Raw genomic sequence first — 25206 nt, 5'->3', positions numbered from 1 at the left:
TACTAGTGTACTGTAGATATTTTAGCAAATGAAAAATTGGTTCCAAGTATTGTGAATTCGATACGAATTTCCAGACCCCGTCGAATCGAATAATCACGAATCGACGCTATTGGCTAATCCAATTTGGAATGGATTTGATTGGCTCTTGCAGAAAGGACAAGTATATTCAACCAATCAGAACTCTGGCGTACATTTATTGGTTGGACAAACCAGGCGAATTTGGAAGTTTATAGCGAATTCACAATACAGTTACCTACTGTTTTACCTGTTTTTCTGTGATTTTTTACGCAACTCACTATACCAAAAGAAGAAAAAGAGGCCTCTTTTTCTAAATCATGAAAAAAAAGTTTAAATCGATTTTGATTGGCTCATGCTACTTCTAAAAACTACTAAGTATTAATACCTAAAAGCACTCCAAAACCAGCGATAACGGCATACAGTAACTAGGGGTATATAGTACACATGTATTATTCGCGTCGAATGTCATATCTCGGTGAGGGGACGAGCTATCACTTTGGACATGTCGTAGTATGGCGACAAATACCCACAATCCCCCCGCGTGCCGACGTTGCCGTTGCCGTCAGAGCTGTAAAATCCGTCACGGCAAACAACTTGTTTTACGAAAGTTCCAGTAAAACCACCTTCAACCAACCAATCATCGCATTAGATGAAGTAACTTTAAACAACGCACCCAACCGTTATTCAAGTTACTTTAGACATTATTTAAGCCTGAGAAATTTTTAAACAATGAATTTAACCCTGGAATTGCCAAAAAAGGTGCAAAGCACAATACATTATGCTACAGTAATACTAGTACTAGTGTACTGTAGATATTTTAGCAAATGAAAAATTGGTTCCAAGTATTGTGAATTCGATACGAATTTCCAGACCCCGTCGAATCGAATAATCACGAATCGACGCTATTGGCTAATCCAATTTGGAATGGATTTGATTGGCTCTTGCAGAAAGGACAAGTATATTCAACCAATCAGAACTCTGGCGTACATTTATTGGTTGGACAAACCAGGCGAATTTGGAAGTTTATAGCGAATTCACAATACAGTTACCTACTGTTTTACCTGTTTTTCTGTGATTTTTTACGCAACTCACTATACCAAAAGAAGAAAAAGAGGCCTCTTTTTCTAAATCATGAAAAAAAAGTTTAAATCGATTTTGATTGGCTCATGCTACTTCTAAAAACTACTAAGTATTAATACCTAAAAGCACTCCAAAACCAGCGATAACGGCATACAGTAACTAGGGGTATATAGTACACATGTATTATTCGCGTCGAATGTCATATCTCGGTGAGGGGACGAGCTATCACTTTGGACATGTCGTAGTATGGCGACAAATACCCACAATCCCCCCGCGTGCCGACGTTGCCGTTGCCGTCAGAGCTGTAAAATCCGTCGTAGCATACACACACGCCCTTGTCGCGATCTACTCATTGGTTTAGGCAAGACTTGTATCTCTACCGTTGTGAAATTACAAAACTGTAAGACAAAAGTCAATTACGTTAACGTATACTATTGTGCTTTCGAGTGAAATTTCGTGTTGTGGCGTGGTTTCTCGTTGGAATTTAAATCGATTTGATTGGCTACCTCAGATGAGCTCAAAATTATTAGCCAATCAAAACCGAAATTCAACCAATCAGATTGATTGTAGCTCGACCCCCTCCCCAAATTTGTATCAAATCGACAATACTTCGAAGTATTAATAATAGCCACATATGAATTCCCCCCAACCATAACCACAAATAGTCTTCACGCAATATTATACATACAATGCATAAACGTACTGCAAATGCCACGACGGGAACATTCGACGTTGGCTTTCGTGCCAGGAACGGTACGAGCTACAGTCACAGTAGGGGAGCCCCCCCCAGTCAAAGTGAGACTCGCAACTGTGGACGACAAGAGCGGCAATGGGCCTTGGGTGGACGTGAATTGGACTGTGGAAACAGCACCACTGCTGGAGCACACTGTGGAGCTGGCCGACGTGACCAAGGCCGAGTAGACCGTGGGCAGCGCCTCCAGGGCCGCTTGGACAGCCGCCGCCGTCGCTGTCGACAAGATCGCGGCGGTGGTGAACTGCCGAAACGTCAATGTGAAAGACCCCCCGTCCGCCGTGCATGTGACAGTGTGCTGTTCGTCGACTTTGCCGGTCTCGTACGGGTCCGCGCCAAACGGACATGAACCTACACAAGAGAGAATAGTTGGTTCAATTGTACATACTACTAACAGATATTATACAAGTGGAATATTTAAATCCTACTGTAGTAAATTGTTCAAATTTAATTACTTGGTGCAAAGGTACATCAAACATGGTAGAATGCTCCAATAAAAGTCGATTCAATCTGTGGGAGACTAGAATATATTGGGTTGTGTATATTCTAAACTCGAGCAACCTCGAGAATGCACCGACATATTCAAATGTACAGAAGAATCGGCCCAAATATTTAGCCAATCAGGTTGCAAGAGACCATCATCAACATATAATTATCGTATGACTTGATTAAATGTGATTATAATCACCACAGGACGACTGTTTACATACGAAATACAACCCAACAAATCGATCGATAGATTTGCAAAACTGCACACAAGTCCAAATTTTGGGTAAAAGGACAATAACTTAGTTACATATATATTTAAAGAGGGGAAATTGTCGCAGCAGCAGCAGATATGAGATTTTGAGGTAGAAAGTGTCCGAGAAAGGAGATGCATTGTGAATCGTCGAACGTACGCGCGGAACAATCGTACGCCACAAAGTCGTCCAGCTGTCCAATGGACGGGCCCATGTAATAATGCTACGAACAAACGTCCAAATTAAAAGCAAATAAAAAACTCGACTTATTAAAACAACATACCTCTCCACAGTCACAGCCTTGAATCTTGTTGTAGTCCCACGTTGCTACGAGGTTGGGGGTATTGCCGTAGGTAACCCCGAGCAAATTGCCGTTGGACGCGGCTGAGTTAGCCAGTTGTTGCATGGTTTTGCACCGACCGCGACCACTGCACACGTTGACCGCACCAGGACAGGCCACTAATAACTTCGAATAAAACCAAACAATGTGCTCGTATAAAATATATAGAATTGAATTCGATAGTATTTCGAGGTCTATATTGAAATACGTAAGTAGGTAGGTGGCGACGTACGTAGCTCGCACGCCGCGCCCGCGTAGCCTGATGGGCACGTACAAATGCCAGTGGCAGTATTGCACATGCCCTTGTTGGAGCAAGTTGCCACTGCATGCGCTGTATTCGTGGCAGTGGCGCCATCGAACCAAGCTGCACCTGTGGGACAGGCACCTACTCATCGTCATGGTATGAAAGGTCAGTCATACACGTGGGTTCACGCTCACAAAACTGCCATAATAGAACAGACAAACAGCGGCGTCTACATGGCTGCTAAACCAACTAAACTGAGCGCTAGTATCATCCCACCGTTTAGGGCGAATTCACTCACTAGTGTACATAGTTCTTGTCAAATCGATTCGAAATTTGGCGAACTCAATCGAAAAAGAGCAGCAGCACCGAATAATCAGCAGACAATCCATCGACCAATCAAAACCCACACCACGAATCTAGTGTCCACTCAAATTATGCACTCTTGGACCAGTTTTAGTATGTGTGTGCATGAAAATTAGTGTAACGCTGGGCATGGTTACAAAGTTAGTACAAAGCATCGATCGATAGATTTGGCGATTCAGAGCATAAAAGTCCAATTTTGGGGTAAACGGCCAATAATAAGAACTGAACAACGTACGTAATGCACAATCGATGCCCGTGAACCCGTTGTTGCACACACATTTGTACGCGGTGCCGGCATTGCACATGCCCTGGTTGTTACAAGTCAAGCCATTCGCCGCTGCCGCTACAAAAGATAAATATAACGTCATAATCCAGAAAATAACATGAAATATCGGTGAAAACAATGGCATCATCGTTGTAATATGCACAAGATTTTCGATTTGTTGAACACAAATTTGTCCGGTTTGAATACTAATTCCACTTATTTTAAATGCCTCGTGATTAAATTTGAGAAATTCAATGTTCAAACAAATAGGGAAAACATCATGCAAATTGCACGACGTTTCATTGGGCCAATCACACATTGCTAGAAAATACGTATTTTAACGTAAAAAATAAATAAATAATAAGCATGCAGTCGACTACACACAAGAACATACTTGGGCAAATGGTAGTTGTGCCAAAACCGCAATTCGGAATCGTGCCGGCACTTCCCGCTCCTAGATTATTTGGCCAAACCGATTAGATAACAGTTACGAGATACTATGATGAAAGGAGGATGATGTATAATATTACCATTGCTGCTGCTAAAACCAGGGGAGCATTGGCATAACCCCGTGCCAGAGTCACATCGACCACGATTCGAACACACTGCAGACTGTATACACATGTGCTTAGTAGTTGATATAAAACACAAGCTCAAATGAAACCAAATATTGAAAAAATAATTTAAATATTGTTGGTAGTAAAAATATATATTACCAAACATTCGGTATCTCAAGATGTTGAACATAATTTAACTTGTTTATTTAATTACTCGACCAATAATAGTATCTACGTACGAAGTACATGTATATATATTGTAAAAGTACCTCGGTAGTGCCAACGACAGTGGCTGGCACTCCGTCGAACAAACCGGTGGCCCCCCCTGTTATAAAATCACGCAGCGGTCAATTGATTTGGATCACACTATGGTCAATTAATTACATATGTCTAGAAAAATTCGCATGCTTTTTCACTAATCGACATTGCACCATCCCACTGGAACTTCTAACTGTACGACGAGTTCGGACACTTGTACGATATCACCGACACTATAAGCAAAACAATGGTAACGTAGTAGTACCAGATTGCACAGAGATATCCGACGTGCCACCAGTAAACAAGCTCGTTACTTGAAGCGCCGGCCAGTTGCCGCCGTCATGGGTAAACGTGATGGACGACACTGCCCCGTCAGTATCGCACACGGTAGAGCCAGCCCCAGACAGCGTAACTGTGACACCGTGCAGGGGAACCAAATTCTACAAGGAGATTTAGCCAATAAGTGCTCCTGGAATACTAGACAGCAGTATATTTGAGTTCATAGATACGTTGATGGCTGCCGCAAGGGTTGACGCAGTTGCAGTGGGCGCAATGTTGACTGTATAAAACCCTTGAAACGACAGCACAAACGACCCTGTACAGCCCGTGCATTTGCAACTGAGTTGCTGAACTTGAGGCACTTGGCCCTGTGCACAACACCAGAATGAGCTCGTACTGGTATACTACTGTAGTAAGTGTGCACTTATCAAGGGATGTACCGTAGTCAACGGATCGTCCCCCACTGGGCATTTTCTACAGTGAAGTTCGAGGCATGTGAAATTTCCAATACATCAGGAAAAGTAGGCAACTAAACGTAAAAAAACCCACTCGAATGGCTTGTCATGTTGTCGTACCGAAGCGAGCAATCGTAGCCTTCAAAGCCGTAATCACATTGACATCCCCGGACTTTATCGGCATCCCACAATGAGTAGGTCGTAGCGGTAAAGAAATTGTAGTCATCTTGGGTCGCCGCTGCTTCGCGCATTGTCACACATCGGCCGTACACACAAGTGGGACACGACACTAGTGGAAAAGAATGGGTTTCTCCACTCATGATAGCACTATGCTATATGCTATTAGCATACATCCACGACTTTGCCCTTATACATCACTTGAAGTAGAGTGAAGAGTCCAAAGTACGTACTGACTTCACATGCCGGCCCTTCAAACCCCGCCTGGCAGATGCATGTGCCCGTGACGTCGTCGCATATCCCCATGTTGGAACACACGGCCGGACTGTGCGCCGTGTCGGTGGCGACTGCAAAGTCCGCCCACGCTGCCCCTGACGGACACGATTTGAACTCGCAGCGGTTCCCCCGGTAACCTGCTTTGCATTGGCTGTAGTATTTTAACAGGATGTTCGCAATGATGGATAGAATTGATCGAGGGAAGTACCAGATGCGGGTGACGATGTCACATACGCCGTTGCCATTGCACGTATCGCACATGTCCCCAGCGACAACGCCCAAGAGTTGAACGGCGGTCCATACGCGTAGCACCCATATTGTAGACACCATCGACGATGCGAAAGGTTGGAGCGATTTTGGGTTTGCTGTGGACGGTTACAGACGGTTTCATATTTACAACCATCTAATGGTCGCGTCAAGGTCGTACATCCAATGGCTTCTGTACACAGTGTATTGGGGTTGGGAATGATACATACGATAGCAACGTTATAATTTAAATACTAAAATCCGAGGCAAACTTATTGGTCGAATTGTGCAGACGATGCTGTATCAATATTGTGCTTTCAAAATTTGGTATTTTCGGTAGATTCGGCAAACGACGTCAAATCTACCTGAAATCGTCTACCGTATTTGTCGTACCTTTGCACCATGTAATTACTAATTTTGAACATTTTATTTAAATCAGTACGTCGTTGCGTCGTCCGACCTCCCTCCAGCTACGCTTTTACGGCGACACAAGTTACCGTTTGATCAAGAGCTTACAATGCATCGTTTATTTAAGCTTACTAGTATACTATTACAGTAATAGCATTGAATTTTATATCGTTATAATTGCGAGTATATTTCATGGTGGAGATCAACGATAAATACGGTAGACGTCGTGTTGTCGTCGTGTTACTTGAACTAAATATACTCAGTGAACCCTGTCAGATACGTCGAAGAAAAAGGTTGAACTTGTTGTGAAACCGGACACACCTGCAATTTGATTGGTCGAAAGATTTTTATTCGAACATTTCATTGGCTACTTCGGTCCGTCAATTACTGCGTCGATTTTACTTCGTCGATTTGATTGGCAGCCCCAGTCCATTTTGAAATCGAATTACTTATAGAGTATATCGGAAGGTACCTACTGTAATTTACTGTACACATATAGATATGACCTAGAACATGAATGTGAACACCATACGTTGGTAGCTGACGAAGCCTCGTACACCGAGCTGAAGTTGAGTAGTTCTACTACATTGCCTCGCTCAACCGACTTTACATGGTGAGTCCGCTATGAAAAGCACCAACGTTGATGTGCTTAAGAAGCTTTGCCACCGAACACCATGACATTTGGTGGTTATCCAATCGGAATGGAATGGATGGAATTGTTCGAGTACTATTAATACATATAAATCAACGACGTAGTACACAGTCTTGTTGAGTTTTATCTACTACCCTTCTGTGATTACTTTGCCATGGAGGAATAGCCGCAGTCGGCGCGAATGCCAATGTTGCCGTCGCCATCGGAGCTTAAAAACCCATCGTAGCATGCACATCGGCCGGTATCGCGATCTAAACGTTTTGAATATGATTTAATCTTTCCACAATTCTTAATGACAACTCACGGCACAAGCCCCGTCGGGAGCACTCGGCGTTTGATTTGGACCCCGTCACAGTTCTTCCCACAGTGATACCTGGCGCCCCCCCACTCGATCTAGTTAAACTCGTGGTGGTTGCCGTCATAAGCGGCAACGCGCCTTTCGCATACGTGAACCGCACCGTGGACACTAACGCAGCCGAGATATTTCTGGTCATGAATTTCTTTCAAAAGTACATTTTGTACGGTATTGTACGAGCCTTACCCACGCCTGTGACACTGCACACACTACTTCCAGACGAAAATGAGACTTGGACAGATCGAACGGAAGGCAGAGCTTGCAGCGCTATGACCACGGCGGACGACGTGGCCGACGTTGCAATTGGGGCGGTGGTAAATTGCCGAAACGACAGAGTGAACGTCCCCCCGTCCCCAAAACATGTGACCGTTTGTTGTTCGTCGACGGTATTTCGTTCGAATGGATCGGATCCTTTGACACACGTTCCTAACCAGTCAAGTTCACCATCGAGAAGTACATAAATTATGTGGTTAGGGTATTGTCCTTTTCGCTGCAGATTTTAAGCTTTTTCAATATATGGTTTAAAAATTCAAAGATCAACTTTTGGGTTGGGCCAAACTACAGTGATAGATGATTGGTTCAAATTCCCAATGTGTAAATTGATTGGCTAGGACATTCTTCTAAATTAGATTTGCCTAACATTCGATTCAACGGGGAGGCCCAAATTAGAACAGATTTGACAATAATCTAATGAAAGCCGAAGGTTACGTACGTTCCGAGCAGTCGTACGCTTGATAATTGTTCATTTCGGCCACGTATGGCCCCATGTATACATTCTATCCATGGCACTTATGTCGGTGGAATTGTTTATTGCGCACATATCCTACCTCGGAGCACACACACCCTTGAATCTTATTGGAATCCCATGTTGACGGGGTGGGAGTATTCCCATAGGAAAGACCTTGAAGTACCCCGTTGCTTCCCTTCGATAGGGATGCCAATTGCTGCATGGTGGCACACGTGCCATGGCCGCTGCACGGAGTTAAGCCTCCAGGGCAATCCACTACGAAGTAGACAAAGAATTTGAATGATATGTGGTCTAATTTTATTAATATATACAGTTTATGTATGGTGAAAGAACGTACTGATTTCACATGCGGGTCCGGAAAATCCTGCTTGGCAAATACACAGTCCCGACGCGTAGTTGCAAGTGCCTTTGTTTGAGCAGATGGCAGGGGCGTGAGCAGTGTCTGGGGCCGAGGCTTCGTCGAACCAGGCAACGCCACTGGGGCAAATCACTAGTCAAAATACGTGAGGATGAATGTAGTATTATGTATTAGAGGTTATGTACATACTCAAGGTGCAGTCGACCCCTGTAAACCCAGCGCTGCAAATGCATTTGTAGAGGGTGCCAGGGTTACACACGCCTTGATTATTGCACGTAAGCGCGTTCACCACTACTCCCTCCAACATTTATGAAAGCATTAAAACAGTGGTGCAATGTGTAGTAAGTAGTACCCGGACACGTATTGGCCGAACCAAATCCGCAATTGGCGATGGTTCCAGCTTGTCCCGCTCCTATTGGTCTATTTTGAAACGAACACGTCGTTGATTGGCGCAAATGATGCGTACCGTCGCCATCCCCATACCCAGGCAAACAAGTGCACAACCCAGACGAGCTGTCGCATTGCCCGCGACTGGAGCAAGGGTATGCCTGAGACAATGCCACGTCATAATCAGATTTGATGTGAGACAGTACCAGGGTTGTTCGAACGACTGTAGCGGGCACGCCATCGTACAATCCCGTGGCGCCACCTTGAAGCCATATGAATGATGTTTTGTATAGAATAAAATGATAGATTCACAAAGTAGTACGGTAGTACCATATTGAACTGAAACGGCCGATTCAGACGGGCCGCCACTGAGCATGCTTGTCACTCGAAGCGGCGGTACCTTGCTTCCGTTGTACGTGAATGTGATCGACGTCACGGCGCCGTCCGAGTCACAGATAGATGAGCCAACACCAGACAATGTTACAGAGACTCCACGAATTGGAAGTAGGGCCTAGTCGCTTGTAATTAATAGGGACCAACAGCAAAATACTGAACACGACATTACGTTGAGGGCTGCAGCAAGCGTAGCTGGCGTTGCTGAAGGCAGGATGTTGCTGGTGTAAAAACCCTGATATGACAGCGCAAACGAGCCTGTACATCCGTTGCACAAGCAGCTGAGCTGCTGTACTTCGGCTGGTTGACCCTATATACCCAACTAACCGTTCAATCGTTTCAAATCGAATGCAATCGGATCGCACCATAGTCCGGGGGTCGTCGCCAATGGGGCACTTTCTACAACCAAACACAAAACGATCCATCTTGTTTGTGTGTGAAAACACATATTGTAAAGTTGATTACCGTAGAGAGCAATCGTAGCCTTCAAAGCCATAGTTACATTGACACCCCCGGACTTTGTCTGCATCCCACAACGCATAAGTCGTAGCCGTAAAGAAATTGTAGTCGTCTTGGGCTATTGCTGCCTCGCGCATTGTCACACATCGGCCGTATACACATGTAGGACACGACACTACGCAGCTCATTATGAAGGCATCCATTGCCGACGAATCAATAATCATATGTAGGTAGACTACGTACTGACTTCACAAGCAGGACCTTCGAAGCCGGCGTTGCAAGTACACAATCCAGTGGTCGTATCGCACAATCCCATATTGGAACATGTGGCCAACTGATGGGCGGAGTCATTGGCTACAGCATAGTCCGCCCAAGCAATGCCCAATGGACAGCTCCGTAGTTCACACTGGTGGCCTTGATACCCTCGCATGCAATTGCTAAATATGTTGCGACCATCAACCCAACTGTAGCTGAACTATTTGATATGTTTGATATGGATAGAAAAAGGGACGCACCAGATACGAGTAGCGGACGTGCAAGTGCCATGACCAGAGCAAGACCCACACAAATCCATTGCGGACCATATTTGATCCAACAACGACAAGGTCACGCACCACACGACGGGCCAACGCATCGATTCGCAGGTGCACGGTTACGTAGCAGTTACATTGAATGACATTTGTGCTGGATTTACTACTGCTAACGTTATAATGCGCTCGGTCAATTATATTGAATCAAACAGTTTTTTAAACGTACGTGACCCCAGTGAGTGAAGGATTCATGAGTACTTAGAGTTGAGTTTGTGGCTTTTGTTAACAGTTTCACTCCTGTAGTACTACTTACTTCAAGTAATTAACAGTGAACGTTCGTGCTATGTTGTTCTACCCTAACGTCCAAGCCAATGATCAACCTATTGTACTCAGGAGCACAGTACTTAACTATCTATCTTTTACCAATTCTCACCAGTGGGTTGATAGATTACTTATCTTTTTCTGGAGGATGAAAAACACAAAATTATTTTCCCCGTGGCGCAACAAAAGATATAAATAGACTACCGGTATTTCTTACGCACACTTGAGAAAGAAAAAGTTATTCGATTAACTTAAATATCTCAAAGATCTTGCAGTTCGTGATGTTGAATTTGGGGACATTCACGACGTAATTAGCGTGTTGTAAGTGCACTGCGCACAGATAGCATTATATTTAAGGCTTTCAGTTGATTTGGCCAAACCAAAAACTGGCCGTAAACAATTATCCGGACGTGTATCCAGTCACTCATAAAACGTTAACTTACTGCTGTACCGATGTTCCGGTTAAATCATTTCCGGATATTGTGTCAAGTCAAAACCATTGAACTCGAGTTGAACAATGATTCGCACATGGTGGCGCGGCGTACGCCAGGAGTCTGCAAGGACAGCGGCGACGCGGCATTGGTCTAGGGTAATGGGATGCTCGTACTCGACAGAAGCAGCAACGGACATCACGAAGATCCGCAACATTGGCATCTTGGCGCACATCGACGCGGGCAAGACGACCACCACCGAACGGATGCTGTTCTACTCCGGTGAACGTCACGGACGAAAAAATTCCATCACTCATGACAATGTATGAATAGGCGCGATCAAGCGCATGGGGGAAGTCCACGACGGAGACACCACCATGGACTTCATGCCACAGGAGCGCGAACGCGGCATCACGATCGGGTCGGCAGCCATTTCGTTCCCATGGAAAGGGCACCACATCAACTTGATCGACACCCCAGGCCACGTCGACTTTACGATCGAAGTGGAGCGCGCTGTGCGAGTGCTGGACGGCGCGGTCGCAGTGTTTGACGGCGTGGCGGGCGTCGAAGGTATTGTTGTTTAACTTCACATTTGGACATTTGGGAGCTGATTTTCACCAAATCCATCGATCGATTCGGTGAATGGACTTTTGTATGTAAAACGGTATCCTGTGGTGATTGTGATCACACTAATTAAAGTCACATACACTAATTAGATGTTCATGAAGGTTTCCTGCTGCAATCTCTGATTGGCTCAATATTGTCTTTCTTTTACTCAAAATTTGGTTGACTTTTGATCGCCAAATCTATCGATCGATTCATTGTACTGAATTTTATACTCTGGAGTATGTAAAAAAGTTGTCGAGTGGTGATTGGGATCATACTAATTGAAGTCATACACTAATTTGACATTGATGACAGTTTCCTGCAATCTGATTGACTAAATCCTTCTGCCGATTCTTACACAACACTACGTTCACTATTCGACGAATGTGTGTATTGGACTCGTTTTATAATTTATCCATTTGTCTTGTATTTTTACTACATATATATATATATATATATATATTAGATAGCTGAATTAGTCACTTGTATATGTGATTGTAGCTCAAACCGAAACAGTGTGGGAACAAGCGGACCGATATAAGGTGAGATTCTGGGTTCGCTAAAATTAGTATGATACTTAGTATGGGATGTGATTGTTAACTATATGGGATGTGGTTGTTATTATATCGTGGGGCTCCGGAATTCAAAAAAGTGCTTATCGGTAGGTTCCCCGCATTGCATTTATCAACAAATTGGATCGTGAAGGCGCGTCGTTTGACCGAACGGTGGGGATGATTGAAACACGGTATGTCTTGCAGATCAATTGATCGCCCAATATATTGTTAAGTTTAAATCTTGATCGCTTTTAATATATATATATATATTAAAAGAGATATAATATATATTTATTTGTTGTCGTTTTAGATTCAATGTGACTGTGCTGGCCATTCAATTGCCCATGGGTGAAAACGCAGACTTTCACGGGGTTGTGGATCTCTTGACGATGGAAATGTTGACGTGGAGTGACACCGAAGGCCAAACAATTCGACGGTATGTGTGTACTATTCCCACATGTTAAGATTCGTTTTGATTGGCAACGCGGGTACACATATATGGTAGGTTGCCGTTGGTCCCAGGAGCGTCCAACGAATCCATGCAACAATTGTATAACAATGCGTCGGCCGCTCGCCAAAGGTGATTTTTCACCATTTTTTCATGAATTTTCTTATGTTTTTTACCTAGTTTGATTGAAAAAGCGTCGGATTTTGATGAAATATTGGCGGATTTGTTCTTGTCGGAAGAACCCATCGATGCAGCCACGTTGCAAGCGGCGTTGCGGCGTATTACTGTGGCCAAGCCGGACGACCACCCCAAAGCCGTCGTGGCGCTGTGTGGCAGGTGACCATATTTGTTCAATTTTTTGCTAAAAAATCATCATTTTTTTACGAAATATCGGTGAATTTTCTCTAATATGCGACATAGTGCGCTAAAAAACAAAGGCGTTCAGCCCTTGCTGGACGCTGTGATCGACTACTTGCCGTCTCCAGTGGACCCCAGCTGTTCTCCGTTTGAGACGTCCGTGATTCAAAGAGACAAGTCGGTTCGATCGTTGGCAGTCGACGCCACAGCGTCTGGGCCGTTGAGTGTGTTGGCCTTTAAGGTTGGTTTTGAATGCCTTGGTTCGTATGCACTATATGGGATATCTTGTGTAGGTAAAACACGACCGCCAACGCGGTCCGATTGTGTTTTTCCGCGTCTATTCTGGCACGTTGCACGCCAAAGCCCAATTACTCAACACCACAAGGTAAGAAAAAAATGCACCCCGGAAAACAAAATGGCTCTTATCGATAAATATATATATATATATATATATTTATATTTATTCCTGTCTTTCATTAGAAATACCAAGGAGCGACTCACTCGGTTGATGCTGGTGGCTGCCGACGATTCCGATGAAGTGGACCAGATCCAAGCTGGCCACATTGGCGCAGCTGTGGGCCTCAAGCATACGTAAAACGAACTGAGGGGTTGTATGGTATACTGAAATCAAGTGTAGATTCACAGGCGATACATTGGTGGCAGCTAACGCCTCGGTCAAAACCATCTTGCCCGGCGTTGGTATCCCCGCCCCGGTACTGTAGAGTGACTTGGTGTAATTAATATATATATATATCGATTGGATATTTTTGATTTGTCATGTTTTGAATGCTCCTCTGGAAATATATATATATATAGTCTATATATATATATATATATTGACTTGACATTCCATTTTGCACAACAAAACCATATTGGTGTACAATATATGTTGTATCTGTACCAAAGCGTTTTGAGTTGTGTGACTTTTTGTTAATTTTGTGTACATAGATCGGGATATATATATATATATAGATCGTGTGTTGCATGAGTACGCCACACCAGCCTTCTAGCAGTACTTGAATGTAATTTAAAAAAAAATGGATTAAAAATAATTTTATTAAAAAAGTTCACACTATATTTCGTAGGTATTTACGTGCTCGATCGAGTCGGACTCGCAGAGTCGCCAGAAAGAACTGGACGACGCCCTCGGTCATTTGCAGCGGGAAGACCCGAGCTTTGTCGTGACCCAGGACCAAGAGACTGGCCAGACGCTGATGAGCGGTATGGGGGAACTCCATCTCGAGATTCTACAGGACCGATTGCGCACCGAATTCAAGCTGGACCCGTCGATTGGCCACATGCGCGTGGCGTACCGAGAAACGGTTGGGTCGGCGATCGCGGTATTTATATATATATATATATATATATTATATACGTAGTAGAAAGTGAGATATTTGTTAAGGTTGTTTTCTTTTAAAATGGGTATATATATATATTATTTTTTATTGCGTGGCAAGTGATAGTGTAGAATGTTATGTTTGTGTATATTTTTATGATTTTTATATGGTTTGTTGTGAATAATTGTCACTGTCAACAAATGGTGTCGTCTCTAACGCCATATTAGTGTGTCATATAATTGTGAGTTTAATAGTTATGAGATCAATCAATCCCCATGATTTTTTAAATATATTTGGACTAGTGGGGGAAGTATACGTCAAAGTACTCCTCGTGACCGAGTTGATTTAGGCACGTGGTGGAGATATATATATATATGAGGACTTGTAATATAACTGTCGATACCTGAGTTTTGATTACTTCATGGTGTATTGCGTGGATAGTACTGCTTTCAGCTAGAGGTTGTTCGTGCATGATATGTATACGGATGCTATTTGTAGTTTGTTGACTTGTGATTGATTTCGCCAATTAGCATTCGAATCCATTTGATCTGATTTAAGCTTGTACAAAGTATACGATACAAAGATTATGATATATATAGTTTAGCCCAATGCGGAGGTTAGAGTTTCTGCCAGAACGTGATTTGATTGGCTTTTGGGATATGGTTCTTAAATCCGTATTCTCTTTAGACATTCGATTCTGCTTCGAATCGATTTGACAATATTCGATTGGTGGTATTTTGTGTATGTTCGTACCCGACCTCTCTCGTGCCATCATCCCCTTTCCAAAATACAGTCATTTCCAATCAACGCACTTTATATATATATATGATATATATATATATTGATAGATATGATATATATATCTGACTAGCACGAGTTTACGTACGACACGGTACTGGGCAGCGATCGTCAATTTGCCAAAATCGCATTTAAGCTTACGCCTCGCGACGTGGCAAGCTCCAAAGACGACGGCGCCAACCACATCCGACATGTGCAACCAGCAGCTGACACGATCAGAACTACCTCGCTGCCATTTGCGTTTGTGCAGGCCATGGAGGACGGCCTGCAGGTAATAATACTGTATATATATATATAATCTCATATGGAATTACGTAAAATATGTATTCACGTATTGCACGACAAGGGCCCCACTGGCTGCCCTAAAAAAATTGTCAGAAATCAACTCTTTCTTTTTTCGAAAATAGGATGACAATTGTTCAAACGACAGCTTTTAGTGTTTCCACATCTGACATATATATATATAAATAAATTGACTAATTTTTACTGGTGTTTTTTCTAACAGAAAATAGTTTTTACTAGAAACTGACCAAGTTTAGATCTGCAAGATAGTTATATACTGGGAATAGTTTGCATTCCATCATGGCACCCCGAGGGCCCATCAAAATAATAATATTTTGCAAATAGAAAAAATATTTTTTGTCGTTTTACTTGAAAAGGGGATTGATTCACTGTTAAAATAGTTTTTGACATAACATTTTCTGTGGCACCCAGACTCGGCCTAAATCTGTATTTAATATTGTTTTTAGGATTATCTAACGATTCTAGTTGATGGATAATATATATATCATTATCCTCTAAACTCTGACTCACTCTATTTTTTGCGTATGACTCCATGCATATAATAAACCAATCGTCGATTTGTATGGTCAAACCGGATCCAAGTTGGACTTTCGAGTCGAATCGCATAAATATTATCACAACTATTTGTATGTGAAAATGGAAAATGTCCTAGCCAATCAAACTTCACCAACGAAACATTTCAACCAATCATTGATTCGTATATAGTTTGGTCCCACCGTTTAGTCCGTACCATACTTTTTTTGCATAACTTCAAATATCCATATCTTGAATAGTACATTTCTTTAAAAAAAAATTCAAACACCATTTCTCCTGCTTGAATTTTATGTCAAGCCATAACAACCAGATCAATATTACCGTCACTCATATCTTTCTCTCTTTTTTAGAGTGCCCTCGGTCGAGGACACACTGGCCACCGCCTGGCATATCTTGACATTGAGTTGGATATCGGCAATTGCGCGTTTGATTCCGACTCGTCTGCGAATTCCTTCCGCGCGGCGGCGGCGCTCGGCCTTCGCGAAGCATTAGACAAAGCGGGCTCTGTCCCTCTCGAACCCATCATGCTGCTCAACGTCCGAAGCCCGGACCGGTGTGTGGGCGATATTTTGTCTGATTTAAACTCCCACCGTCGCGCCGCTATCCAGCAAGTACGTGAAAACACAACTCCGATGACATCGCACGCAAGGATGCAGAATTTGGTGGTGGTTGCTATTGTTGTTGTATGTATGGGTGGGTGGGTACACAACCTGATGGGTGTATTTCGCTCGATATACAGTGAAGTGGGGAAAAACTCGCAAGAGATGCACTCGAATATATATATTAACGTTTGTATGGAGTGGACATATGGTTGGAATAGGGCCACGATGAAATAGTGTATTTTTACCAAGGAGAGGTCACGACGACTATATCGTTTTGAATAATCTGCTTCGATGATTAGACTTTTATCAGATGATTAAAGATATTGTGATGTAACTCTTGCGCGTTTTTTTCCAGTTTATTGTACTTGATTTGGCTGAAAGGAATGTATTTATGTACGTACGTACGACTGATATGGTTGTATCGAGTGTTGTCGAGAGTGGTTTATTATACTGCCATACCTCGATATAAGGACCGAAATGTGACAGAGTTCACTTTTTTTGCCTCAAGACATCATGTTTATTTTGGATCGACGGATTGTGGGTGGAGGATGCTGCTGGTAGTTTATAGTTTGGGTGTGGATGGAATATAATATTGTTTGATATATATATATTATTGTGTGGATGGAATATATTATTGTTTGATTTATATATTATTATAATATTCTATCGTAGGTGGGCCAGTGTTCGTCACTACGAGTGGGGCGCAGTCGCATTGAAGCCCATGTGCCGTTGGCGCACATGGTCGGCTACGCCACGTCGCTGCGGTCGAAAACGCAAGGAGAAGCCGACTTTTCCATGCACTTCCTCAAATACAGTCCCGTCGTGTAGATAAAAATAGTCCAGAGTAATCACGGCATAATGCTACTAACTACTACTACTAACTATTAATAATAGTTACAATACGTATTAATATGTGTCATACAAAGTTACAGTGCCAAATGAAGTATAATTAATAATATTTGTACGAACTAATATTAATAATAATGCTTCATTTGACTAGTGTTAAGATGTGTGTCAGTTAGTAGTTCGTTTAGGAGTAGCGGCCATTTACTGTGATGTGGACTCGGGAACGCGGCAGTGGTTATGTTCACATTCAAAGATCTCCATGTACTACATACATAGTGCTGTAGTAGTAACGTTAGGATGGCTGGCAACTTTATACCCCGAAGTCAACTTCCAATGATGGTACTGTAGTACACTGTACCTCGTTTGCTACAATGCTTAGAGTACTACTATGAGGCAACCATGTGCATAATCAACACATCATTTTTCCTACGTACTACCTGTTAGTGTTTGTGTAAACGTTGAGGAGCCTACGATATATAACACCCTGACTGAAATGAGGAGTAAGAAGTACTTGCTATAACGCTCCATGCCCCCCTTGTTAATATCGCAATGCCGCTTCCCCCATCTCTATCCAGAGGGCTGCACCACCGATACAGTGACTCCCCCTGCAGTATCTCTTATAAATATGCCCATAAGCTTGTCAGGAATTCAGCATTGGACTTCGTGGTACGCCACTTGGTGATGTTGTGTCTGGCCACAGTACCAGTAATGGTATCTACAACGATTACGTTATTGCACTTGGACACGGACATGATTGCGTTTGTGATGGCGTTGTGATGGCATGTCTGAACCGATACACTCGTTTTTGTTACACGTGGAATTGGATTGGTCGGAGATTGTAGAATGGGGTTTAAATGCCCAATCAACTGTCCATAACATACCAGATATCTCACCCGGTTTAGGTCCACTTATATGAAGAGATTATTGTCTGGCATGGTAACTAACTTATATGTACCACGAAGTACTGTACCGCACTTGTCAACCTTCACGCAACATGAACAGCAGCAGCGCCTTGCCATCTTTGTCAAAGCAAGACAAAGATCGGATTACAACCATCGCGCTGGCAGCTGCCCACGAACTGGTGCGTCGATGGACTGTGAATCTATGTACAGTTCAACATTCTAACACATCCGTGTAGATTCGTCATGCCAATGTTGATGCCAGCAACGACCATATTCAATGGACGCTGCAGCGCCATCAAGCCGATTTGGACATGTACGAAGGGGTTACAGTGCCCTCACCGGCTAAGAAGTCGCCCACGTTGGGCCTCTTTTGCAGTGTCACACATGTTTCAGCCACGTTAGACGAAGTGATTGGCTTGCAAAACAGCCCCACCACGCTGTCGCAACGCGACGTTGTGGCGGTGCCATTGTATACGATCTTGCCCCAAGCCCACCTGCAGCAGCAGCAGTCTCCCCAAGCACACACGATGACCGTCGATCGGTTAATAGTCCAGTCCATCCGATTCAATAGTGTGTTGGACCGGTTGATTATTCGACCTCGACATGCGATAGTGTTGGAGGTACGTTGTATTTGTTCCCTGGCTTATCTGGCTTATCGGTATGTATATATATATAAACAGGTTCCGGTATTCTAGTGCGACGCAAGTTTCGATGCTGGAGGGGGCAAGCGGGGTTGGCTGCGGGTACAAAAGTCGCTCGAGTTGCCTCAAGTTCAACACTACTATGCGGGCAGGGGGTGCGTATTCGACACCAACATGCACCTGGACCAGCGTCCATCCGGGCAAGTGTACGTTGAAGCGTCCAGATCCATCCGGCGAAAGCCTTGTTCGACGGTCGTGGCAACGAGTATGTCCCACTGTGACTTTGGCGGCCGCGTGCTGGAATGGGTGGTGGCTACGTCACTCAAACAAAGGTGTCGCCAGCCGCTAGTTCATTTGGATCGTCGGCTTCGAGAACAACGGCTAAGTCGGGGGCCGTGGGTTCAGATTGAACATTGCGTGCCATTGAAGTCGAAGCGGGCGTGCTTTCGTTGCCACAAGAAATTTCGTGTCCTCGCCGGCAACTGCCGCGCACATTGCCGCAAATGTGGACAGGTACGGTCTGATTCTGACACGCCGCGTCTGAGTCTGATCCGTATATAGGTCGTGTGCTCCAACTGTATCCGCACCTGGAGCGTATACGTCCATGGCGCAGTCCAGACAATGCCAGCGTGTACTGTATGTTCGGTGCGCCCTTGGTCCCAACTTGCCAGCAACTCCGTCCTCGGTAGTAGTCCCGGGTGTTCATTGGAATACATCGACTCGGTCGTCCATCGTCGCAGTGTCTCGAGCGACAGCCGAACGGACACGTTTTGCTCCAACAGGATAGGCACCCCCCTGCAAAGTTGTCTGTGCCATGATTTGTGCACGCCGTCATGACGACGACGACGGAGGAATTGAATTCGTATAATTAGATTTGATATGAATTTCCAAATGCCGTCAACACTCATGCTGGAGACACTTTGTCATTCGTCTCTTGACAGCAACGACATCGTGGACGTTGACTGGAACGAAGCCTGACCAGTGGGGGGGACAAAGTAACAATAATATATTACGAGAAATTGTTGTATTTTAATATAACAATTTCTCATATTATTGTCATTACTATTAACGTTAGTTAAAATAGTAATGGCTCAAACGACACTCGGTGAAGTGCTACCGCCGAAATGTTAGTTGCATTCTTGTGGTAGTATTATTGATTTGGCACGAATTTCCGAACCCCGTTGAACACCGAGCACGAATCGCCCCCACTGGTAAAATGCTTCTCGGTGATTGGCTGCATTATTACTCCGTGTTTTCGGCGGAATCGGGAAAGGCAAATGAATTTTCTCGATTTCTCGGTGAGATTTTGTGATCAGTTTTACGAGTCGCGCATAATTGGGAAATTTGTTGCAATCCAAAATACTAACGTTACTATTGGAGATTCGGTATGAATTTCCGGACCCCGTTCAATCGAATCTCGCCGAGCGGTGAACGAACCATACAAAATTGGGAAATTTGAAGAAAATCGACAATACTACGTAGTACTTATTTTCCATCAGAGCGCGGGCCAACTATGTACTATTAACTCTCCGTACTTACACTTCAAGTACAGTACTATTATAACGTACTAGTATTATGGTGCAGTTCACCTAGAAACTTCCAACAATAAAATCGTCTGGCTGCTATTTCATACTGTTCATATTCGAAGTACACATTAACCTACCTTGACAGGAATAAAACGCATAATGATGAGGTTTAACGTGGTCGAAGTTTAGGTTTAACCCATAAAACCAACACGTTTATAGTAAAACATCCTTTTTCTGAATTGGTCAGTACAGCGACATTTCGAAGTAGTATATAACAACCACGAATTATAACATAAATCAGTCTGTAAGTTGTAACTCTCCAATAGTAGCCTTGATATGTGTGGAGTAAACACCACAAAGTGCACACTGAATACAACTGGCGCCATCCATTTCGTACGTCATTCCACCATCGCAGCTTTCACGACGATGGTAATAAATGTACCTCCTATGCTGTGGATTATAGTCACACCGACACGTTGATCTTCAACACCTGCGGACTCGTTCCCAAGGCTATATAACGTTAGTCATTAGACATGCTCCCTAAGGAGGAGCTCAATTTTACATATAACGTTAGACTGAGCGCCCACGTTTATTTTGAGCTCATTAATACTGGGCTGTTGTGCTTAATAGCAACAATATAAATGTGCTTTCACTCGCGCAATCCAGAGATACGTGAATACGCGATTCTCGTGCACAAAGACAGTCGAATGTTCTAACGTTCGTTCAGAATTACGATGGCATGAACTACGAACACAACATGGAGTGTAATGAGGATTGCTTGAAACGACTAAAGTAAGTGTAGGTTTGACGATAAGGCTTACTGTTTTTGCCTTGGATGCTACGCGGGGCCATCACTTGTTCCCATAAGCATCATATTTGTTCACATGAAGCGGTTCGTAGTAACGTTAGCTTGTGATTAACAGTTAACCAAAATTACTTCGAAACGCGAATACTAGTGTGAATCTTACCATTGACTCTTCTCTTTCTTGCACTTCGATTGGCCAAAATGCGGTATATATTGGTGTCGCAGAGGCGCGACAGGGTACGATGGCAAGTTCGGGTGTGAAAAAACCAGCTCGGCCTATTTATATAATCAACCCGTCATTCCGTCATAGAACTGCGAGTTTGGGCTTCTTTGACACCTCGTGGTATATACGTTCGTTCTTCGTAATTGCATCACAAGCAGCACTGTTGTGAGAGTTTCCTCTCATTCTGTCATTTCCTGAGCATGTGCCAAGCCCCCAACCACATCAAAGTGCCTCAAGGCCCCCAGCTGACCATGCAGTACCAGCACCGCCGCCAGCGTCGACTTGCCCAAATCGTGCGCATGTTGCGAACGTCGTCGCAGCCCACGCCCACAACTCCGTGTCCGCTGAACAAGTTGGCGTTCGCGGCACTTTCGATCAAGTTGGAGCGCCTCATCTACCGCGTGTTGCCGGCCAACACTGGAATTCTGTCGGACGAACTGCTCGAGCTTCGCATGCGCCGAGTGATTCACCACATCTTGGACGCCAAGAACGTCCCCGTGCCACTCGGCATGCCGCCTTCGGAACCCACTGGTGTCGTAGTGATGCTCTAAAACGAACCATGCTCATAACTTATTGCGTGTATCTATCTCACTCTAGTTTAATGTCATAATGTGTAAATGGACTTGCCGTGGACTTGACATGTCATCCAGCAACACCAAAATTACTGCTGAAGGCTGTTGACAGTGGGGGTTGTCTAGCCATGGTCATACTCATGTTTACTGTACCATGGTACCCACAACTATATATAATTGCTTGCAGAAGTCGCCCCCGTAGAACTCATGTACCAAAGGCTCAAATAGAATGGACTATGTTCATAGTCAGTCCACAGCATGGTGCAGTCCACCAAGCTACTGTACCATACTACGTAGTATTATGTGACGAGATTACGGTACTAACTTACCTACATCCAGTGCGCCACATAAACGTATCGGAATAGATTTCTCGACGATTTCCGCCATATTGTTTGTTTCCTGCAAAGTACGAGCTTAACGCTCCCGCAATCACACTACGCGATTGCTGAAGATTACTGGTCATATCCATGTCATGTTTACGGTATTACGGTATGTCGTATTTTGTCCAGGATTGTACCTAGTCCCTACCTCAATCAATAAATGGCCAAACATTGAACAAACTTTTATATATCCAATGACATGCGTTCATCAATATGATTTCAACCAATAGATATTCGATCGTTCGATAGTCGAGTGTTTTGATGAGATTTCGCAGGCATTTCGTAGGTACACAAATGAACCAAATATGGGTGTACAGAGAGCACCATTGGCCGGAATTTCTCGAGGTATATTAGTATGTCGGCAGCGCTGCTTGCAAGAGAAACTTGACAAGTGTATGTGTCAATGTATACTGTATTATTCCATTGCGTATCGTTGTACTGGAAACGTCAACAGATTCTTGGGAACGAATTGTCTTAATTTTAAGCTGCAAAGCGGCGCCCTCGCAATCATCATGTCGTGATTGCGCGCACGTCCGACCATTCATTTCGTTGATGGTCAACGTTCGTTAGGTTCTCATGGATGATAGTAAACCACCGGCTACAATTCGATGCCAATACTGTTATTCTTCCCACGAGCTTTGTTTTTTCGCAACATGTACTTTGCTTACGAGTAGTACTAGTACCGTTATGGGCAATCAAAGTGTCTGCACCCCATCAGACACCATCAGCACTCACCAACTCAGACAAATCGTCCTTCTACACCACACGTCCTAGTAAAATCCGTGGTTCGTTCTACAAGTAACGTTAATAGCCCAGTGCAGTGGGGGCTCTAAGAACGCTGCTGCCCATGGCTTTTTGAAGTTTTTCAACGCTAATTTTACAGTGCATACATATATAGTGTAATTTGGTGACACGATTAGTCGTCGTCGATTCCCACCCAGGATACAGTACTTCAAGCCTCGAACAAGTATGTGTTCATATACGTACGGTGAACTGTAAGCACGCGACACAATCGAGTTACGCTTGCTCTATTAAATACCATACTTTGACGTATACATCGTACGTTCACACATATACAGGATCACGTTGGATCATCACGACAGCATGGATGCGATCGTAAAACTCCGCGGCGGAGACGCGCAAGGCGCTGCCAGCGAAGCGCACGTGGTGGCCGCCATGTCCTTTGGTTGTTGTTGGAGTTTAAGAACCTTGACAACAACATGCTGCAGCCTTCGTGCCAGGGCCGACGACGACAAGACAACATTGGCGTCGTTGGGGAATTCGCGGTACAGCATCCCTTCGATCTTGAGCGCAAGCGTGATAAACGCCTTGCCGTTGGAGAACTTGAACTGCTTGCTGTATGTGTGCTGCAGTTGGCGCATGATTTGGTCGGTGCGTTTGGTGTGTTTGAGAGGTTTCATAGGCAAGCAGGCCACGGCTTGCTGGAGCGACGACAGGGCAACCATGATGTACTACTGAGAGGGGTTGGTGAATGGACGACACACGGACGAAATTCGAAAATGAAGACACAACTGGGAAAACTAGTATTTATTGTACCCATCTTGTGTGTGTGCATGTTTATGCGAGCGGACTTAGTGGGATACACGGATTCCGTCTGAAGTTGTTCATCCCAGCATATATCACGGAGTTGACGTTTCCATCACATTGATATGCACTTAGGATTTGGCATCAAGTGCAGCTGGGCTATTGTACCTTGCCTAGCCTCAAGGCGAGCGGCGGCAACTCCATCTCGTTCAACAACAACCAATGGACTAAGTTCAATTTCAGTGGATATCCCTCGTCGGATTACCAGAGTTTGCCCTGGTTTACGTGAGAGGATCGCGGGAGGATGGTCAGGATTACGATCTCAAACAACTGATGGAAGGTTGCACATAAACTGAACAACTGCAGATTGCAGTTGCAGCAACAGCACTTTTGATGTGGTCGGTTCAACATTTGTACTGCACAAGCAGGATGTATATTTGTACAACCTTCAACCTAAGCGAGACGAACTGTAGGTATGTAGCTAACGTTAAAGGTATCGTAGCTACATACCGTACGTACCGTGAACACTGGTCGAATTCGATTCCCATGATGGAGGCGAAACCTCATTGGATGTACTACTCTGGAGTAATGTACAGTGTATAAGAAGGATACTCGGACGACTGGACGAGGGAGCATAAAACCCGCAAGGGCAGTTTGATCCTGCTGACCACATTTATGTTTCGTTGAAGGATCGATTAAGTGCGATTGGATATCGGACGGATTGTTATATACTACTCGTATTAATAACTGTTCCTGTTGTTATAATACTACGAGGTAGTTCCACAGTAGTAAGTCAGTTGCAATTTGGGATTAGGAATGGGCTAGGCTGAGTCCACCCAACACGGATCACGATAGGCTTGACTGACAACACTGACTTATTGCAAACGATACGGTATAATAACCACCTCGTTTTCGTTTTGCTGGCGGAGAATTTGAAAATCTATTGTAATATCGTCGCCCCAATTATATACTACTGGAGTAATAATTGGGGGGATACAAGAATGCGCTTTGTGGCAACCGAAGAAAAGTTGCGTGGCCGTGTGATTGTTTGCGGGTTTTGTTCAGACAGGTTGCGCGTTTATGGGTTCATGTAACATCAATTTACTCTTTAAAATGAGTAAATTGATGTAGTAATT

The 25206-nt window shown here is 44.0% G+C and overlaps 6 protein-coding genes across 13 annotated transcripts; 3 read left to right on the top strand and 3 right to left on the bottom strand.

Annotated features, from left to right (window-relative positions):
• Positions 1–1259: 1259 nt before the first annotated feature.
• On the bottom strand, positions 1260–6159 carry H257_08979 (hypothetical protein). 5 transcript variants are annotated; one of them, XM_009835079.1, is made up of 15 exons: positions 6012–6159; positions 5761–5954; positions 5471–5639; positions 5336–5369; positions 5126–5263; positions 4882–5056; positions 4628–4683; positions 4332–4413; positions 4196–4255; positions 3772–3879; positions 3162–3314; positions 2873–3048; positions 2749–2812; positions 1802–2200; positions 1260–1474 (listed from the first exon to the last, which is right to left on the bottom strand). In XM_009835079.1, exons 1-15 carry the CDS (start codon positions 6131–6133, stop codon positions 1395–1397), a joined length of 2010 nt encoding a protein of 669 aa, XP_009833381.1. In that variant the 5' UTR covers positions 6134–6159; the 3' UTR covers positions 1260–1394. The 5 variants fall into 5 exon arrangements, with proteins under 5 accessions (XP_009833381.1, XP_009833380.1, XP_009833383.1 ...); XM_009835078.1 differs by having other exon boundaries at positions 1260–1443; XM_009835081.1 differs by lacking the exon at positions 3772–3879.
• A 1045-nt stretch (positions 6160–7204) lies between these two features.
• On the bottom strand, positions 7205–10470 carry H257_08978. 2 transcript variants are annotated; one of them, XM_009835076.1, is made up of 16 exons: positions 10325–10470; positions 10053–10246; positions 9816–9984; positions 9716–9749; positions 9523–9660; positions 9288–9468; positions 9164–9219; positions 9037–9118; positions 8923–8982; positions 8760–8861; positions 8550–8702; positions 8292–8467; positions 8177–8240; positions 7651–7890; positions 7414–7575; positions 7205–7360 (listed from the first exon to the last, which is right to left on the bottom strand). In XM_009835076.1, exons 1-16 carry the CDS (start codon positions 10441–10443, stop codon positions 7254–7256), a joined length of 2037 nt encoding a protein of 678 aa, XP_009833378.1. In that variant the 5' UTR covers positions 10444–10470; the 3' UTR covers positions 7205–7253. The 2 variants fall into 2 exon arrangements, with proteins under 2 accessions (XP_009833378.1, XP_009833379.1); XM_009835077.1 differs by lacking the exons at positions 7205–7360; positions 7414–7575; positions 7651–7890 and adding an exon at positions 8043–8099.
• Positions 10471–11143: 673 nt separating this feature from the next.
• On the top strand, positions 11144–17535 carry H257_08977 (translation elongation factor G). Of its 3 annotated transcripts, XM_009835074.1 has the most exons (15): positions 11144–11373; positions 11425–11661; positions 12199–12239; positions 12363–12442; positions 12562–12687; positions 12757–12831; positions 12880–13035; positions 13120–13297; positions 13350–13441; positions 13537–13647; positions 13694–13769; positions 14142–14396; positions 15265–15462; positions 16379–16639; positions 17303–17535. In XM_009835074.1, exons 1-15 carry the CDS (start codon positions 11178–11180, stop codon positions 17456–17458), a joined length of 2238 nt encoding a protein of 745 aa, XP_009833376.1. In that variant the 5' UTR covers positions 11144–11177; the 3' UTR covers positions 17459–17535. The 3 variants fall into 3 exon arrangements, with proteins under 3 accessions (XP_009833376.1, XP_009833375.1, XP_009833377.1); XM_009835073.1 differs by having other exon boundaries at positions 16379–17535; XM_009835075.1 differs by lacking the exons at positions 16379–16639; positions 17303–17535 and having other exon boundaries at positions 15265–15521.
• A 923-nt stretch (positions 17536–18458) lies between these two features.
• H257_08976 (hypothetical protein) lies at positions 18459–20035 on the top strand. The gene is made up of 4 exons (XM_009835072.1): positions 18459–18557; positions 18615–18998; positions 19074–19532; positions 19581–20035. Exons 1-4 carry the CDS (start codon positions 18471–18473, stop codon positions 19854–19856), a joined length of 1206 nt encoding a protein of 401 aa, XP_009833374.1. The 5' UTR covers positions 18459–18470; the 3' UTR covers positions 19857–20035.
• A 1609-nt stretch (positions 20036–21644) lies between these two features.
• Positions 21645–22286, top strand: H257_08975 (hypothetical protein). Its single transcript, XM_009835071.1, has one exon. The coding sequence runs from the start codon at positions 21774–21776 to the stop codon at positions 22122–22124; it is 351 nt and encodes a 116-aa protein (XP_009833373.1). The 5' UTR covers positions 21645–21773; the 3' UTR covers positions 22125–22286.
• A 1251-nt stretch (positions 22287–23537) lies between these two features.
• H257_08974 (hypothetical protein) lies at positions 23538–24035 on the bottom strand. Its single transcript, XM_009835070.1, has one exon. It carries the CDS (start codon positions 23989–23991, stop codon positions 23620–23622), a length of 372 nt encoding a protein of 123 aa, XP_009833372.1. The 5' UTR covers positions 23992–24035; the 3' UTR covers positions 23538–23619.
• Positions 24036–25206: the final 1171 nt, after the last annotated feature.

The sequence above is a fragment of the Aphanomyces astaci genome (genome assembly GCF_000520075.1).
Source record: "Aphanomyces astaci strain APO3 unplaced genomic scaffold supercont1.21, whole genome shotgun sequence".
NCBI classification, from domain to species: Eukaryota; Oomycota; class Saprolegniomycetes; order Saprolegniales; family Verrucalvaceae; genus Aphanomyces; species Aphanomyces astaci.
This window is presented reverse-complemented; position numbering and strand designations above follow the sequence as displayed.

Excerpts from the sequence above, each read along its gene's own strand:
- H257_08979 (XM_009835078.1), bottom strand. The coding sequence starts at position 6,133 with ATGGTGTCTACAATATGGGTGCTACGCGTATGGACCGCCGTTCAACTC. Across the intron at positions 4,256-4,331 it reads TGGTTTTAGCAGCAGCAATG|GAGCGGGAAGTGCCGGCACG; the intron begins GTAATATTATAC and ends CAAATAATCTAG. Across the intron at positions 3,315-3,771 it reads GGGCATCGATTGTGCATTAC|GTGCCTGTCCCACAGGTGCA; the intron begins GTACGTTGTTCA and ends GACGATGAGTAG.
- H257_08978 (XM_009835076.1), bottom strand. The coding sequence starts at position 10,443 with ATGCGTTGGCCCGTCGTGTGGTGCGTGACCTTGTCGTTGTTGGATCAA. Across the intron at positions 9,220-9,287 it reads GGCCGTTTCAGTTCAATATG|GTGGCGCCACGGGATTGTAC; the intron begins GTACTACCGTAC and ends TATGGCTTCAAG. Across the intron at positions 8,862-8,922 it reads TTCGGCCAATACGTGTCCGG|TGGTGAACGCGCTTACGTGC; the intron begins GTACTACTTACT and ends TGGAGGGAGTAG.
- H257_08977 (XM_009835073.1), top strand. The coding sequence starts at position 11,178 with ATGATTCGCACATGGTGGCGCGGCGTACGCCAGGAGTCTGCAAGGACA. Across the intron at positions 13,036-13,119 it reads GTCGTGGCGCTGTGTGGCAG|TGCGCTAAAAAACAAAGGCG; the intron begins GTGACCATATTT and ends TATGCGACATAG. Across the intron at positions 13,770-14,141 it reads GCGTTGGTATCCCCGCCCCG|GTATTTACGTGCTCGATCGA; the intron begins GTACTGTAGAGT and ends TATATTTCGTAG.
- H257_08976 (XM_009835072.1), top strand. The coding sequence starts at position 18,471 with ATGAACAGCAGCAGCGCCTTGCCATCTTTGTCAAAGCAAGACAAAGAT. Across the intron at positions 18,558-18,614 it reads TGGCAGCTGCCCACGAACTG|ATTCGTCATGCCAATGTTGA; the intron begins GTGCGTCGATGG and ends ACATCCGTGTAG. Across the intron at positions 19,533-19,580 it reads ATTGCCGCAAATGTGGACAG|GTCGTGTGCTCCAACTGTAT; the intron begins GTACGGTCTGAT and ends ATCCGTATATAG.
- H257_08975 (XM_009835071.1), top strand. The coding sequence starts at position 21,774 with ATGTGCCAAGCCCCCAACCACATCAAAGTGCCTCAAGGCCCCCAGCTG.
- H257_08974 (XM_009835070.1), bottom strand. The coding sequence starts at position 23,991 with ATGGTTGCCCTGTCGTCGCTCCAGCAAGCCGTGGCCTGCTTGCCTATG.